This window comes from Siniperca chuatsi, linkage group LG1 (assembly GCF_020085105.1).
Source record: "Siniperca chuatsi isolate FFG_IHB_CAS linkage group LG1, ASM2008510v1, whole genome shotgun sequence".
In the NCBI taxonomy this organism is placed as follows: Eukaryota; Metazoa; Chordata; class Actinopteri; order Centrarchiformes; family Sinipercidae; genus Siniperca; species Siniperca chuatsi.
In genome coordinates this window covers 1,467,501-1,483,765 of record NC_058042.1, presented here as the reverse complement: position 1 = coordinate 1,483,765, position 16,265 = coordinate 1,467,501, and the positions used below count along the sequence as shown (strand labels likewise).

Below are 16,265 nucleotides of genomic sequence, written 5' to 3'. Positions count from 1 at the left end.
ACCTATTTTGGTAATCAACTAATCGTTTCTGTAATATTTCAAGCAAAAACGCCAAACATTTCGCAGTTCCAGCTTCTCAGACGTGAGGATTTGATGCTTTTCTTTGTCGTGTATGATAGGAAACTTTATGTCTTTGCGTTTTGGACTGTTGCAGTATATCTACCTGGCTCGTCTCACCGGTCGTCACCAGATCGTCCGTTTACCCAAGTGGTTCAACATCTGCTGGAAAGACTGAAAGCAGAGCAGTGGAGGCTGTTAGAGCAGCTCATTAATGAACATGATGATACTGTCACACATGGAGGGAATGTTTAGCGGTCCAAATAGTTTTGGCCACTTTTGGTGTTGTACTTTAATTCATATAGCTTGTTATTTGAAGGTAAATTGAGAACTATCAAGTTCATATTAAAGCAAACTGTGTGAGGAATTCTGGGTGGAGTCCGATTTTGCAGAGCTCTGCTGAGCTCACTTCTTTCTGACTCCACACCAACACATTTGTTCCATCTTCAAACTCGTAGTCTTCAGCCCCGACCGACGCAGACTCGAGTGACATCACTTGAGGATATTTATCAGACTTCACACAGCTCCCTCTGAGACACTGAAGGCTTTGTACTGCTTTAAAACGTATGCAACAGAACTCTCCAACACCTGGAAACAAACACTGAGGTGGAAAATGGAGTTCACCTTTAAGTAAAACCCCATAAAGCACAACACGCAGCAGCCGCGTTCTGTGATGCCCAAAGCGCACATCAAATGCATCGTGCAGACAGAAGAAGTCAGGATGTGCCAATCCAGAGAGGTAATGTGATAAATTCATGTTTTTCTGGCGAGTCTATGTGCATCATGGCTGGGAAATAGGACACTGGTATCCCGACATGTTCCCAACAGCACTGTAGGTGTGTGGTCATACGTAGAAAGCAACGGCTGCGGGAAAGGTGTCTCTGGTAGTGATGAACCTCCAGACAGTTGAACCTGAAGCTCTCCTCGGCCTTACGGAGCTTTATAGTGAGTTTCAACACATTGTTTATCCGTCCAGCTGCAGCTTTACTGTTGTGGTTCACTCTCACCCAAGCATGGTTATCCACCGGGCCGAGTGGGCCTCCGACCACCACGGGCCTTCAAAACCCCACCAACTGTGGCCTCATCCTGTCTTTGCCTCTTTTTTTTATCAAATCAAATAAATTAATTGAGTGTGTGTGTGTGTGTGTGTGTGTGTGTGTGTGTGTGTGTGTTGAAATATGAACCAATGAATGCAAAGTTAGTTTATTTGCAAATGAGAAAAACATTATGATTGGTTTGCTGGCTGTCTGTATCATGATATCGCTAGGAAAGAGCCTGGCGAGGACGATGCTAACATTGATCGCAAAGACGAGGACAGTGACCCAGCAGCCACTACTAGTTCAGCTGTCCCACCTCGACTTGAACCAGACCTGCGACGGCCATCTGTAGAACGTAGAAACAGCTGTTTGCGGCTTGACTGTCCAAGATGTTGTGCCCAGGGGCCTCTGCAGCCTTAATCCGTGCTTGCTCTCACTGGTGCTATGGGAGTTGTTGCTAGGGAGTCTGCCGTACAGTTGCTTTAATGTCGTGTGTCTGATGCAACTTGACAAACTCCCCAACATGACAATATTTTGGTCATGTCCTGGGCCCCTGAATGGCTCAGGGTTGCCCCCTCTGCCTTCACCTCTGTTGGAGTGTTTTAGATTTGCTGAGTTGCGTCCGCAGCAGCAGTCATGTGATGCAGGATGTGAGCGTGTTGCAGAGTCTGACCTGGTTTACAGTCGTGTTGTGAGTCAGGTTGGTCCGGATTGCAGCGTCATCACTATCAGGGGTGTTGTGTGTTTTTTTTTTCAGCCCACGCTGCCAGCTCGACTCTGACCTGGTTTGATTGATGGGTCGATGCTTATCAGGGATCTGAGAGACGTCCTGTTTCCTGCCAGTTTATAGCCTCCAAACATTTCACAACAGTTTCTCTTTGATGTCCACTCATCATCAAAACTCTTTCAGGCCATTAAAGGAAACATGAGTGTCGCCACACTGAAATGTATTTATTCTTACTGAAATACTGGCAGGCATGTTTCTTTGATTTTATTTAACCAGGAAAACCTCACTGAGCTGCAAACAAACAACATGAGACAGACGACACGATATAAATATCACGAAACTACAAAAGACATCACATAAAGAGATTATTTTAAAGCCATCAAACAAAGCAAGTAACTCTTGGGATCAAATGAAGGGGCCAAAAAACGCCTAAAGCCCCAGGTTCACTGTGTCAAACGTTTTAAGTAACTGATTTAATTGCACGTTTGTGAAAGAATCGGAAGCAGTTAAGGACAATATCAACTACGGCCCAACAGCAAATGTTTGCTCTGGGGCTCCCTGATCCGGCCCTGATCCATGAAGTGAGAGAGGCGGTAGAGATGCACAGCACGGGGAAGGCTCATCATTCCCACTTTTCACCCTTTTTCACCTCAAAACACTCAGATCTTTCTAAGAGGAGCAGCAGCTTTAAGCAGACTCAGACTCCCTCTAAGTCAGTACAGTGTTTGCGCTGCAATAAAGTCCTAGATTTGAATGATCTGCATTTAAACACATACCTGTGTGTATCCACGTATGTTGTCACTATAAAGTTAATTGTATTTGGAAGCTCAATGCTGTAACATGTGTGTGTATGTGTTTGTGTATATGTTTGTGTGTGTGTGTCCTGCAGCTGTGGATGAAGTACTTACAGCCTTTACTCATTTATAAACTGCTGGGTTTGTTATTTTGTAACCTGATCATGTTTTGTATGTAAATTGTTAATCTGCAAAGTAATTAGTATAGTTGTCAGATAAATGTTCTGAAGTAAAAAGTAAACTAAAATGTAGTGAAGTAGCACTAAATGGAAATACTCAAGTAAAGTACCTTCTAACCCACAGAGTGACTCTTTAAAAAACAGTGAGAACAATTAAAAAAGGGGGTCACAAGAGTTTCCATAGAGACAGATCAGAGGAGGCAGCTCGTTGTGGCTCAGCTGTATGTGTGTCATCCTCACAGTGAGGTGTGGTCTGTTTGATCAGGGAAGTGTTCGTCTTTCTAGGACTGCTGCTGCTGTGGTGACTGGAAACACCTTCATAAAGTGACTCGTAGGTCAATGTGAAGCTGCAGCAGGGGGGTTTCTGAACAAAGAAGAATCTCTGCTGTGGTCTCTGTGAACCACAAACCCTCTGACTGACAGCGGCGCAGGAAGTATTCAGATTCTTTACTTCAGTGAAAAGTATATAAATAATAATAATAAAACTTTATTTATAGAGCACTTATCAAAACAAAGTACAAAGTGCTTCACAACAAGAGAAATAAAATACCACAGTGAATGATGAAATATGCAGGAAGTATTCAGATTCTTTACTTCAGTAAAAGTACTAATACAACACTGTAAAAACACTGTGTTACAGTAAAAGTCCTGCAGTGAAAATGTAAAAGCTGTGTGAGAGTGTGATCAGGAGAAAGTGCTTAAAGCATTAAAGCAGTGCAGCGTCCCTGTGGCTGCTGTGCTGTTATATATTCTATCATCAGGTTATTATTCCTCGTGCATTAATGTAAAGCAGGATGTTGCTGCTGCAGCTGGTGGAGCTGGAGCTCATGTTGAACCGGTTTGTATCGGACTGCAGCTGATGATGCTTTTCATTCTGGATCCATCTGCCCATTCTTTTCTCCATCGACCGATCGATCGATCGGTTTGGAAAACTGGTGAAAACGGTGAGAAACGCCGTCACGACGACCCAGAGCCCAAAGCGACGCCTTCACCGTGTCATCGTGTCCGACCGACAGTCCAAAGCTCGACGTTATTAACAAACATTACAGTTATTACAGTCGTTCAGAGGAAAAGCAGCAGATCTGCACATCTGAGGAGCTGCAGCCAGGAAGGGATTTACAGGAAAAATAACAACCATCCAGTTAATTTTCTGTCAACTAACTAACTAATTGATTAATCGGCTAATCGTTTCAGCTGTACTTGTATAAACTGTTGGGGAGTTTAATTAATAAAAAAAAACCATCATATTTTATAAACTATTTGTGTGTTTTGTGTGTAAAAATCTTAATTTGTAAAATAACTAGTGATTAAAGCTGTAATAAATGCAGTGAAGTAAAAAGTACAATACTTCCCTCTGAGATGTGGTGGAGTAGAAGCAGAAAGTGGCAACACAAGAAAACACTCAAATCTCAAATCTGTACTTAAGTACAGTACTTGAGTAGATAATAATAATAAGTGGGACATTTTTCGTCCCACTAGTGTCAGTGGTGGAAGAAGTATTCAGACTTTGGTGATAGTTCTGTCATAGTCTGGGGTTTTGTCCTGTTTCCTGTTTTATTTTGTAGTATTCTCCTCCCCTTGTGTGTCTTGTGGTTTTACTTCCTGTCTTTGTTTGCTTTCCCTCCTGTTTAGATTGTTGGCCCTTCCTTGATTGTTTGCACCTGTGTGTCGTTGTCTCCCTTACCTCAGTGTATTTAGTCCAGGGTACCCACCTGTGTGCCTGCAAGAGCACACAGGTGAAACTTTGTTTCAGAAAAGGCAGAAGGCAGCAGGTTTGTGCGGGATGTCCCGTGTCGCAAGTGACGATAACGATTCTCTCTGACCAATCAGAGGTCTGCAATGTTTTTACTCCACCTTTTAGTGTCGACTCAGCTCGCTTGCAACTCGGACCAAGGTGATATCAAAAAACGTGCCAGGTACCAGGTACTATCCACAACTTTCACCAATGGAAAACCAAGAAAGAACAGCTCCGAGTCGAGCCGTGCCATGCAGAGGAAATGATCAACTGGGTCCTGCATTATCATGCAATCATGTGGCCCCCTGTCTTGTAGAGGGGTCCTGTATGATTTCTGTGTATAAACAAACCAGAATTTATAATCAGCATACAAACATGTAATAAATGGTTTATAACACACTACAATGTAAGCAGATATTACTGGAAGCTGCTGTATAAACCAACCGTCTGTAATGTATGTGCCACGCTTTGTCTTTTTTTATAGCTTGGTGGTTTTGAGACAAGACTAAATGTTTATAGTCTGCCATGTTGTTGTCCTGTGTTGCTCTGTGTACAATTGCACAGCTGGGGACACGCAGTTTCTTTACTGTCGCCGAGTGGAAATTGTTTTTACAGTACGTACGCTTACTTTTAGTAGCCATACAAAACACAGATAGATGTGCAGTACATCCACACAGATGCAGCCCAGAGTACAGCTGAAGTCTAAGTGCAACAGATTTTATATATTGTAGATACAACATGAAGTCTCCTCTGGCGCCACCCTCAGGACAAACTTCACATTTTGTGTCCAACTAGTGTCAGTGCTGGAAGAAGTGTTCAGATCTTTTACTTAAGTAAAAGTATCAGTATCAGTGTAGAAATACTCTTTTACAAGTAGAAGAAAAGTAAAAGTACTCTACTCCGCAGAACGGCCCGTTTCAGAACAATATATATGATATTATTGGATTCTAATTATCGATGCATTATTGTGTTCATCACTTTGATGTTGCAGCTGGTGAAGGTGGAGCTACTTTTAACTGCTTAATATACTGCTGGGTATTTTGTGAATTTCCCTCCAAGATCAATAAAGTCTGACCCTAACCAATAAAATTACATCATCAGTTATTTGTTGATCATATTTTGTATTATTAATTTGAATCTACAAAGTATATGTAGTGGAGTAAAAAGTACAATATTTCCCTCTGAGATGTGGTGGAGTAGAAGTAGAAAGTAGCAGAAAATATAAATACTCAAGTAATGTACAAGTACTTCAAAATTGCACTTGCGTATGCTAAATGTACTTCATTACTTTCCAGCACTGATTAGTTGTTGGGATGTCTCTTCAGTTCAGGTCCAACAGTTTAGTTTTCTGGTCTTTAATGATGATTTCAGCCTCCTGGTGTCGCTGCTGAGGCTGTAGACGTTGGCTGTACAGACTCAGGTCGGTGACGTTTCCTGGTCTGTGTGAAAAGTGCTGACGGCTCTGACAGTAACCAGCGGCGGCTTCAAATCTGCTGATTTTTCAGATGAATCCTCATTGCTTCTGGTTTCCTCTCTCTGAGTCAAATCAGGTCAGAGCAAAGCTGCTGACGACTGACAGAGTTCAAACCTCAGCGTCGACCACATCACAGCTAAAAACCACGCAACACCCCCGCTGTGATGTCACAGTGCGGGGCGGGGCCACAGCACGGGAGGCTATCTGAGCTCCATATATGGAAACAGGAAGCTGAATACAGACTGCCGTCTGCATGATGGGTTCAGTTAGGGAAATTAATTTATTGACTTTCACCAGTGCAAATGATTTGTTTGTTAGAAATAAATGATTATTTATTCATAAAAATCGTCTTTAAAAATTTTGTAAAACGCTGTTTAACTGTTGCTGTATTAAAGGCCCTATGTGTTTTTTTTTTCATTTAAAATCTTTTAATTTCTTCTCTTTTTTGAAGAACAAAACAATTCTGGGTTGTTGTCCTCCGACAGTAAAACTGCATTAATCACATTTATTCTCCTTTACATAAAGCAACACTTACATCTACATGTGAGCAGGAGAAGCAGGGAATCGAACCAGCAACCCTCTCGACGCTCTGAGCTACTGCTGCCAGACGTCATGTGAACAGTGACTACATATACATATTTAAATTGATCTTTAACACAACATCCCAGAAGTCAAACTGGTTCCTATTAAAATATAATGCACTTACAAGCTAAGACAGATATGAATGTCTTTATTTTAAAAATAAATGTGTTTTCATTTGAAAATATCACATTTGTGGTGAAAAGATATTTAGACATCTCTTGTGACCCACGGTGGCGTCCAGGCCCTGAGGTTGAGAAACTCTGGTGTGCATGTTTAAAACAAGTATCCGTTAATTGAATATTAAATATAAATGTTAAAAGAAAATCAAAGTACGAATCTAAGTTTGAAGAGCTGATTATTGAGTTATTCCAAACAAAATTCAGGTTCAAATCCTCAAACACAAATTTAGAAAATATACTGAAACTTCAGCACTCGAAAATACAGTTTATACAATTTAAAATTCTGAAATAAAAATTCTGAATCGTCCAAATAAAATCCAGTTTCTGCTTTTACAAATATCTGAGATTGATCTTAAAGGCAGAAATGTATTTCTTATATATTTCAAGTAAGCATATATATTTGTAATTGATCAGAATGAGCTTCTCATCTCCTCCACAGTGAACACAAAAACTTCTTTTTATTGTTTCTATCTGTCTAATGTGGTTTAATAAACTTTTATTGCGCACTTTGAGAGAAAAAATATAAAAAATAAATGGTGCATCCTCTGTTCACAAATTATTCAGCATGTGACATCAATGTTCCTTCAGCATCTCTTACAAAATATTTAGTTTAGTAAGAAACAACCAAACTGAAGCGCACTGACAGTAAAAACAGACAGAAGAGGATAACTTAGAAAACAACTTTATTGATCCCACGCAGAGAAACTGAAGTGTCGAGACAGCAACAGGAAGTGCGACAGATGCATAGATAAGACACTATACAAATTTTAATACATTATGAGCATCTACAACATACAATATGAAGCAAGAAAAGTAAAACTAATAGGTTGTACAGTACATACACCGTTCAGTCGCACGGCAGAAGTATTGGTTAAATTTGTCTTCTTATATTTATGTTTTTATGATTTGTATCTTATATTGCATGATTTTATATATTGTGTTTTAAATGTTTTTATTGCTGTGCTTGCTTTTGTTTGCATGCTTTTAGTTTGAAATGTACTTGTCGCTTAATGTTTTAATGCATGTCTACTTCCTGCCGCCGGGCATGTGACTAAACACCTGGTTGAGCTCTTACCATTTGATAGACATTGCTTTTGATTGATTGATTGAACTTCTTTATTGATCATTAATATAAAAGTGGCCCCTCTGTCCAGAGATGCCCCAGATACACAAATCATCAAAAGGATAAAAACACAATAAAGCCCAAAGGCTTATTTCCATTGTGGTCCTTTCTTGGGGAGATAGCCCCCTATCTAGGAGCATCACGAAAAGGCGGCCAATAGGCTGCTAGCAGCTTCTAAACATACATATTTCATTTGAAAAGAAAGATCAATCACAATCCAATTTACAACGATATTAATCCATAAACATTCCAATATACAGTTCTGATAAAATACCGTACTCCTCCCAAATTCCTCAACTGAAAAACAATACCTGGAACATCGTCCTAATAAATATTTCATCACAAATCTTCCAATCACAATATTCACTATACAATACATGAAGTTAAATTAATCCATACAATCATAACAATATACAACAGCCTCTTATACCATGGTCTGGGTGAATACTCAATTCTGATTGGCTCCATTATCGGGAATTAATGGACACCTACTAAGTAGTTCCAGTGAAACAGTCTAAGAATTTGAATTTCTTACTGACAACACCGAGCGTCGCCCTCTGAACACCGCGGGATGGCGACTGCAGGAAGTACACTGCCCCTCTGAACTTACTGATACCTTCACTTAAGCATCATCTCACCTCCCATTCGCTATTCAACTCGCTACTTCAGGCCGCAGCCGACAGCGCACACGGACTATCGATTGTTCGTGAAAGTCTTGATATTGATTTGGGGACAATGACATGGCTGGTCTTGTTGTTAAACATACTGTCAAATTATATTTACTGTTTGTCAACCGAACGCAATGTTATTGACTTTGAATCTCGCTAGCATGACGTTAGCTTTCTGGCTCAGAGCTGAGCTAGCTCTGGTTCTATGAGCTCAGCGGACTGGAAATATCTCCCGTTGCCAAGTCGTATTTAGCGTTCATCCTATTTGCTGGAGTAGTGAACAACATTTCCATTGCATAAGAACTTTATGGGACGGTAATGACTGCTCCAGGTATTCGTCAAACCATCAGGTGTTTCCAGGGAAAAACTTTGTGATTTTCACAGAGGCCCGTCGTCCAATTCCTGATAGTGGACACATCGTCGAGCATTGTCCCTTACAACACTACTCTTCCACGCTGCTAATTCATGAGGGACCATTTTTTCAATGAGGACTTAAAGCTAACTGTAGGGTTAATCATCTTAATGCTCATTGGTCGCCCATTCCGCAGAATGGCTGGAAGTAGAAGTGTCCTAGATGGAAAGTTTAAGGATCAACTGCACCAGTGTATTGTGCGATGTCTGTACATTATACCTGCTAAAGGTCAACATATTAGCATTGTCATTGTGAGCATGTTAGCATGCTGACATTAGCATTTAGCTAAGTAGGCCTACAGCCTCACAGAGTTGCTGGCATGGCTGTAGACTTAGTCTTGTTTTTATACAAAACAAAAACATCAGAATAATGACTGAGAGCATAATTCAAGCAGGTGTTAATATTAATACTATCTACAGTCAACAGGAAAAAAACATGAAGAAGAGTCTAATAAGTAGGCTATTTAATAAGTCATTTCCTTCCTCACCTCCTTCCATATAACTCTTCATTAAAGCTTTATGATTCCACCATTGTGAAATATTGAATGTTTCCGTGTTTTTATGGCTGCGCTATTCGATCAGATGGAAATTTATTTGTCTTGTGCATCATTTTAGACACATTCACAAACTTCACTCTGACATATTTAGTGTCTTCGGAAACTTTGGGATTGAAAATAGAATAGAAAATAAAGCGGGTGGGTGGGAATCAGAAGAAATGTCAGCTCAGCCTGTTGTCCTGAGCGGTTTCTGCTGTTTGACTATCTGTCTGTCAGAGATGTTATCGGTGAAGAAAACGTGTCAATCACAAACTGTTGATCACAGACTTTCATCAGACTTTCATCAGAGATAACAGGAAGCTCCCCTCTCATTTCACCGTCTGGTTATCAGCTCAGAGATCTGCTGTTATCAGATCTGAGGGTCACAGATCTTCATAAATATACCTGAACTCAGAGCAGTCGCACGCAGAAGCTGGACAGGACCACACCGACAACATGAAGCTGAGACACGGCGTCTGCACTCTGCTGGTGAGCATCGACTTTATTAACAATAAGAACTTATGACACGCAGATCGATCTGCGATTACTTACTCTGCTCCCAGACCACATCTCTGATAGTTCAAATTGCCAGTTCAGTAGTGCAATGAAATGGCAATTCAGTCTGATTATCAGGCTATGCTGATTATCAGCTGCCATCAACTGATAAAAATCTTAATAAGACAAAACTAAACTATGAGATAACTGATACAAAATGATACATGGCACAGATTAACCATTGCAGCCACGATGAACACTGATCTTTACAGGCTCGCGCTGTTTGGCTGAGCATCGTTCAAACACACATAGCTTGTAATATATCCATAGCAGTCTATCTGATATATATGTCACATTTTGTCACACTGTGGCTTAGTGGTAGAGCGGATCGTCCACCAATCGTAAGGTCGCAGGTTCGATCCCAGCTTCCCTCAGCCCACGTGTCGAAGTGTCCTTGGGCAAGACACTGAGCCTGAGGGCTGAGCCTGAGGGCTGAGCCTGAGGGCTGAGCCTGAGGGCTGAGCCTGAGGGCTGAGCCTGAGGGCTGAGCCTGAGGGCTGAGCCTGAGGGCTGTGCCATCGGTGTGTGAACGATTAGTTAGTTTCTTTGTACTGATGAGCAGTTAGCATCTGCCATCTGTGTGTGAACGTGACGTGTAGTGTGTGAAGCGCTTTGAGTGGTAGAAAGGTGCTATACAAGAACAGTCCATTTATCATATTTATATCTTCTATCTAAATTTATAGAAAGATATTTAGGACGAAAATCAGGGTTCAAGAGATACAAAATAATTTTAATAAATAAGTAAAATGTATACAATACAATACATAATAAATCAATGAAATGTCAAAACCAGTGTAATTTCTGCCACATTAGACTAAACGTTGAGTCACCTTCACTTTCCCTAAAAAGCCAGTGAGCAATTTCTTTCTGAAATATTTCTGCATGTTCTTATAATATTTTCTGAGTTTCCTCGTAATCATATTAATAACTTGTGTTCTGTATCTTTAACACATCCAACTACTCAGGTGAAAAACAGTTTTGGTCCCCAATAAAATCAACTAATCATCATGATTACACGAATTTCTTTTTTTTTTTTTTTTGGTTTATACCAAGTCAACTTTATTCGAGTGACTGCATAACCACGCTTGTTAAATTCCAATAAATATCTCCCTAATTGGTACTTATTTGTTCAAAACTGTCATTAACAACAAGGAGAAATTTGAATTTCATTCATTCAAGTTTGTGTGAGCTACTGGCAGAAATGGAATATAATATTAAGTATGTTTTCATCAGTGTTTAATCGCCTGAAAATAAGAACCGTTGTGTTTTTGTTACCTTAGAATAAGCCTTTTATATCTACAGAGGGAGCGGGTCCCCTTCTACGGAGGCCGCCATGTTGCACCGCCATGTTTCTACAGTAGCCCAGAACGGACAAATCAAATACGGGCTCTAGAGAGGACCGTTTGCATTTTTTCGCGAGTTTCGTGGCTACCGTAGTTTCTCCTACACGCTGGGAAGGGGAGGGCGAGGCGAGCGGTGTTCAAATGGCTGCAAACTGTAATTTCACCGCTAGATGTTACTAAATCCTCCACACTGGACCTTTAAGTAAAAGTATCAAATCACAATTTTAAAATACTCAGTACTCAATAGCAAAATGTACTCAAAGTATGAAAGTAAAAGTACTCATTACACACCACAATGGGCTCTGTCAGTGTTACATTTTTATATGTTTTACTATTGGATTGTTTTTATTAATGCATTAAATGCAAGCAGCATTTAAATATTGCAGCAGTCTGAGGTAGAGCTAAGTTTACTCATGTTATATACTGTCAGCTGGTTTAATTTACCGTATAACAATGCATTGTATCGTATAGGATATATATAGTATGTATGTAGTGGAGTAAAAAGAACAATATTTACCTCTGAAATATGGTGGATTCGAAGTATAAAGTAGCATTAAATTAAAATACTCAAGTAAAGTACTTTGGAATTGTACTAAAGTGCTGGGTAAATGACTTTACACCACTGGTTGGAGAAGAAACTTTAAACTTTGTTCCTCATTTCTGCCCAAATTTAAGAGAAAACACAGCAGCTGTGTAAACGACTGGACCTGTGAGACTCTACCGTCTGACCTGACCTGTCAACAACAATGTATGCATCTAATATTCTGCGCAATAACCCTTTATCGTACGGTAATAATCTCTCCTCAGGTATGTTGCAGTGTGTTGTGGGTCGTCTGCTCCTCCTCCAGGGTTAAAGCTCCTCCTCCTCCCCCTGGTTGTGACTCCATGTTGGCGTTCTCCTCAGAGGTCTCCTCCTTGTCTGAAGGAAACGGGAACATCCACGGCAGATCGCTGTCACCGTGGAGCTGGAGGTCAGGGTGACAACACAGACAGGAAATACATGAATCAAAGAACCGATGAGTGACTGGATGAAGTGGGTTAATGAGTGAATGAATGTCTGGACCTTTAATAAGCATCCTGATGATGACTTTAAAGTCAAACTAAAGGCAAATATAACAGCAAATATGAAACTGAAAACACAAATAAACCTGAGTGCTTAACAAAACTAAAGAGTAAATGTCAGAAACAGAAAAATTTAATAATATGAACCTGACACTAATAAAAAAGATTCACGAAAAAGTAATAAATCTTTGAATAAAATTTTAATCCATTACTTAAACTTTTTTTTCTTGAGATGTCTTTTTAAAGGCATTTTGGTTTTTTTTTTTATCTCACCAGCACAATCTTCTGTGCTCCTTTCATGCATCATGTTCTCTTCTGTCTTGTTATTTGTGCAAATAAATAAACTAATTACATTTATCCAAGGGTGTCACTTCCACTGGGGGCCATGTCCTTTCACTTTTCAGAGTTGTATTTTTATTTTTTTATAGTTTTTGTTTAAAATCCCTCTCAACAGTCCTCTCACTGGCCAGCTCCCATCCAGACTGAGGTTGTTGTGATTACGCAGCCTGACGACTTCCACTTCCTCTGCACGTTTATTTACAGTTCATATTCTCCGAAAAAGACTGAATCACACATTAGTAAGAGATGAGGCAGGAAAGGGCAGAGCTTTATGTAGTAAACATGCAAATAAAACAAAATCCATCGTAAAGTGTCTCCATCAAGGAAACTGAACATTATTTTAAGAAGGTTTAATGCATAAATAATACGGAGATTAACATTGTATTTTTCTTTTCTTCATATATATTTACATTAAATCCCCTGCAGCCAATCAGATTTTAAGATATCATTTTGCTAACGCCCATAAAATTATTTTTAAAAATCTGTTTTTCAAAACCTCTTTAGCATATTTTTTCTGTCCAACATTTAATTATTCTGTTCACATGTTCCTTCTTGCTTTAATGATGATGTCTGTTTCCTGATTCATCAGCATCTTAGTGATTTTTGTTCCCTGTGGGACTCCATATCTGAGCAGCACCAGCACAGACGCCGCTGTTCTTGTTGTAAACACACCACTCCATTGCTGCTGTTTGTTCAGGTCGTCCACGGTGAAGAACCAGATCCCCTCCACTCTCTGGGAGGCCGAGTGCAGCAGCAGCTTCTGTTCCAGTCCCAACCCCGGACAGACAGACGGACACAACCTGAACTCAGTCCCCATCTACCAGAACGTCCTGGTCCTGAAGCGGCAGGACGGGGGACGCTGCTACACCGCATCATACCGCTCTGTGGCTGTCGGCTGTACCTGTGTCTTGGCCAAAACCAACCAAAACTGAACCTGCAGAACTAGAACCTGAACCAACGGCGGGGAATGAAAACAAAAGGGAATACATTTACAAAAAAATATATAAATATAACATTTAATATTTGTTGATCTAACTCTGTGGAGTCCATAATTCGCCTTGTTGAAGTATTGGATGGTGTCTAGTATCGAGTCTGCTACTGTATCAACCCTGTGTGTATACAGATAAAAACAGTGATGTCATTTGATCTAATAAAAAGATTCTTCAAAGTATAATTAAACTGTTTAAACTTTGCTATTCTAAGATCTGCACCACTAGTGGGTAAAAAACATTGGTAGGTTCACATTGTGCTGAGCGTCTCACCCAGAGATCTTTTGTCCACTCCGCTATCTTTACGCACCAGGCAGTGGTGGAAGAAGTACTTTAAAAAATACTGTGTTACAAGTAAAAGTCCTGCATTTGAAATTCTACTTGAGTATTACCAGCAGAAGTATCAGAAGTAAAAGTACTCACTATGTAAAACGGCCCGTTTCAGAGTGTTAAACTGCGAAGCCTTCAAGGTCCCAGTTTCTTTTGTCTTTTATTTTAAGTTATCAGAAAACCTTGGAGCTGACTGGAGTTGCGACCGAGTTGACTGATGGAGGTGAACGGCCGGTGGAGCTGATCCTCCAGCCGCTGCCGTTAAAGCATCGCAGAAGAAGAGGACGCAGCGAGATGCTCCAGTGGAAGCTCAGACGATGGAAAACCAGTTCTAAATACATTTTTTCATTGAATAATGGCTCCTCCGTTACAGTAATGTGTCTGCATGGTTATTAGGATTTATTCAATCCAATGAAGTTTAAATATTATAGTTCCGGTTGCTTCATTCACGTTTCTATTACTGAATTAATGAGTGCTGGTAAGTCATAATATAAAGCATAATATAAATCAACAAATTTGATTTAAACACTGATTTTAAGCCTCTTAAACACTTCTGCAGAGCAGGTGAACAGACTGTGGCTGACTGTGTGCTGCAGCGAGGTGTGTGTCAGTGTGTGTGTCAGTGTGTGTGTCAGCAGTGTGTCGAGTCTCATGACGACTGAAATCCTCTGCGAAGAAAAACTCATTCAGGCTGAAATCAGCTGGAATTAGCTGAAAACAAGAACACATTGTGGAGGTTAGACGCGCGCGTGTGTGTGTGTGTGTGTGTGTGTGTGTGTGTGTGTGTGTGTGTGTGTGTGTGTGTGTGTGTGTGTGTCACCATGCAGGTCAGCGACTCTCACAGAAATACCACGCTGACAGGAAACGCCGCCTGCTGTGTAGCAGCTGCTCACATCCTGAAGCCCAAAGAGAGAACGAACTCAGGTAGGTTCGTTTCCTCCGTTGTCTGTCGGCTGCTGTGACCTCTGACCTCTGACCTTCTTACTGTCATTTAGCGCTTTTTTTCTATTTCTCTGAAGAGGTTTTCTTTCCGATCCTCTTAAAGGTTTGTTTGTTTGTAGAAACGGGCCAGTATTTTTAGTTAGCGTCAGTTGAGAAACGTATAAAACAACTGTAACTCGAACTCTTTAGTTAAATAGTTACATGTTTGTTTCGCTGTCTTGTCACCTTCTTTTTCTTCATTAACTAATCAGATTTAACAGTTACCTGGCAGGAGCTGGAAGATTACACAGGTGTTTTTCTTTTCTTTAATCATCAACATAGAAACACAGGAGTCTCCTGGATGATGTAACCAGGCTATAAGGTTGTATTCTGACAGACGCCGCTAAATACTACTATACCCATGAGCCTCAGCAGCTATGGCTGTGAAGAAGAAGCCAGTGTTGTTGCCTGCACACCTGTCTAACCTCCTACACGCCTGATTTTAGGATTTCTTTGAATTGTTTCAGCTTCGTACAGAACAACGAGACGAACTCAGGACCCTCTCCCATCATGCCTCAGGTGTCGTTCGCCCCGCCCTCGCTGTGCCTCACCTTCCTCCCTCTGCTTCACCGCCTCCTCCCCTCCCTCCCCCCCACCGTCCGAGACGTGGACGTCCCCCCTCTGTTTCAGGAGCGGTTCATCCTGTCTGGGTACCGTCCCGTGGGCCTGTCGTGGCGTTGTTACGCCCTCAGCCTCTTCCAGATCCACAACGAGACTCTGAACGTGTGGAGCCACCTGCTGGCCGCCGTCTGCGTGGTGATGAGGTTCATGATGTTCACCGTCCTGCAGGGAGGGGTACTAAACGCTTACACAGCTGTTTGACCTCCGCGTGTTTGAAAGCTTTGTGCTTGACCTCCTGCTGTCTGACCTTTGACCTCCTCAGGGGATCCTGGGTTTTCGGCTGCAGGGTCCCGAAGGTCAGGGGTTTTCTGTGGACGTCTCCTCGCTGCCTCTGGTCCTCTACGTTTTGTCAGCTGTCACATACCTGAGCTGCAGGTGAGCCAACAAAAAAGCTTTACATGTTAATATTTCGACCACTTTGTTCAGACTGAAGCATCAGCAGCAGCTGGACTGTGATGAGACGTGCTTCATCGTTCATGCTCCCCTCAGGATGAACTGTAATAACTCTGCTGATCCTCTGACTTTCCATCTAGCGCCACCATC

The 16,265-nt window shown here is 41.1% G+C and overlaps 2 protein-coding genes and 1 long non-coding RNA gene across 3 annotated transcripts in view; 2 read left to right on the top strand and 1 right to left on the bottom strand.

The window, feature by feature from the left end:
• The first annotated feature begins 9,311 nt into the window (after positions 1-9,311).
• il17a/f2 (interleukin 17a/f2) lies at positions 9,312-15,585 on the top strand. The gene is made up of 3 exons (XM_044196284.1): positions 9,312-9,991; positions 12,208-12,371; positions 13,499-15,585. The coding sequence occupies exons 1-3, from the start codon at positions 9,959-9,961 to the stop codon at positions 13,731-13,733; spliced, it is 432 nt and encodes a 143-aa protein (XP_044052219.1). The 5' UTR covers positions 9,312-9,958; the 3' UTR covers positions 13,734-15,585.
• Positions 12,229-16,265, bottom strand: part of LOC122876248 — a 5,348-nt gene continuing 1,311 nt past the window's right edge. The window contains exons 2-3 of the long non-coding RNA XR_006378046.1: positions 15,970-16,091; positions 12,229-12,365 (exon numbers count right to left, since the gene is read on the bottom strand). This is a non-coding gene — a long non-coding RNA (uncharacterized LOC122876248). The remainder of the gene's footprint in view (positions 12,366-15,969; positions 16,092-16,265) is intronic.
• LOC122876237 (membrane progestin receptor beta-like) overlaps positions 15,606-16,265 on the top strand; it is a 3,655-nt gene continuing 2,995 nt past the window's right edge. Inside the window, exons 1-2 of the mRNA XM_044196294.1 lie at positions 15,606-15,896; positions 15,985-16,097. Of these exons, the coding sequence (XP_044052229.1) occupies positions 15,612-15,896; positions 15,985-16,097 (398 nt within the window). The 5' untranslated portion in view covers positions 15,606-15,611. The remainder of the gene's footprint in view (positions 15,897-15,984; positions 16,098-16,265) is intronic.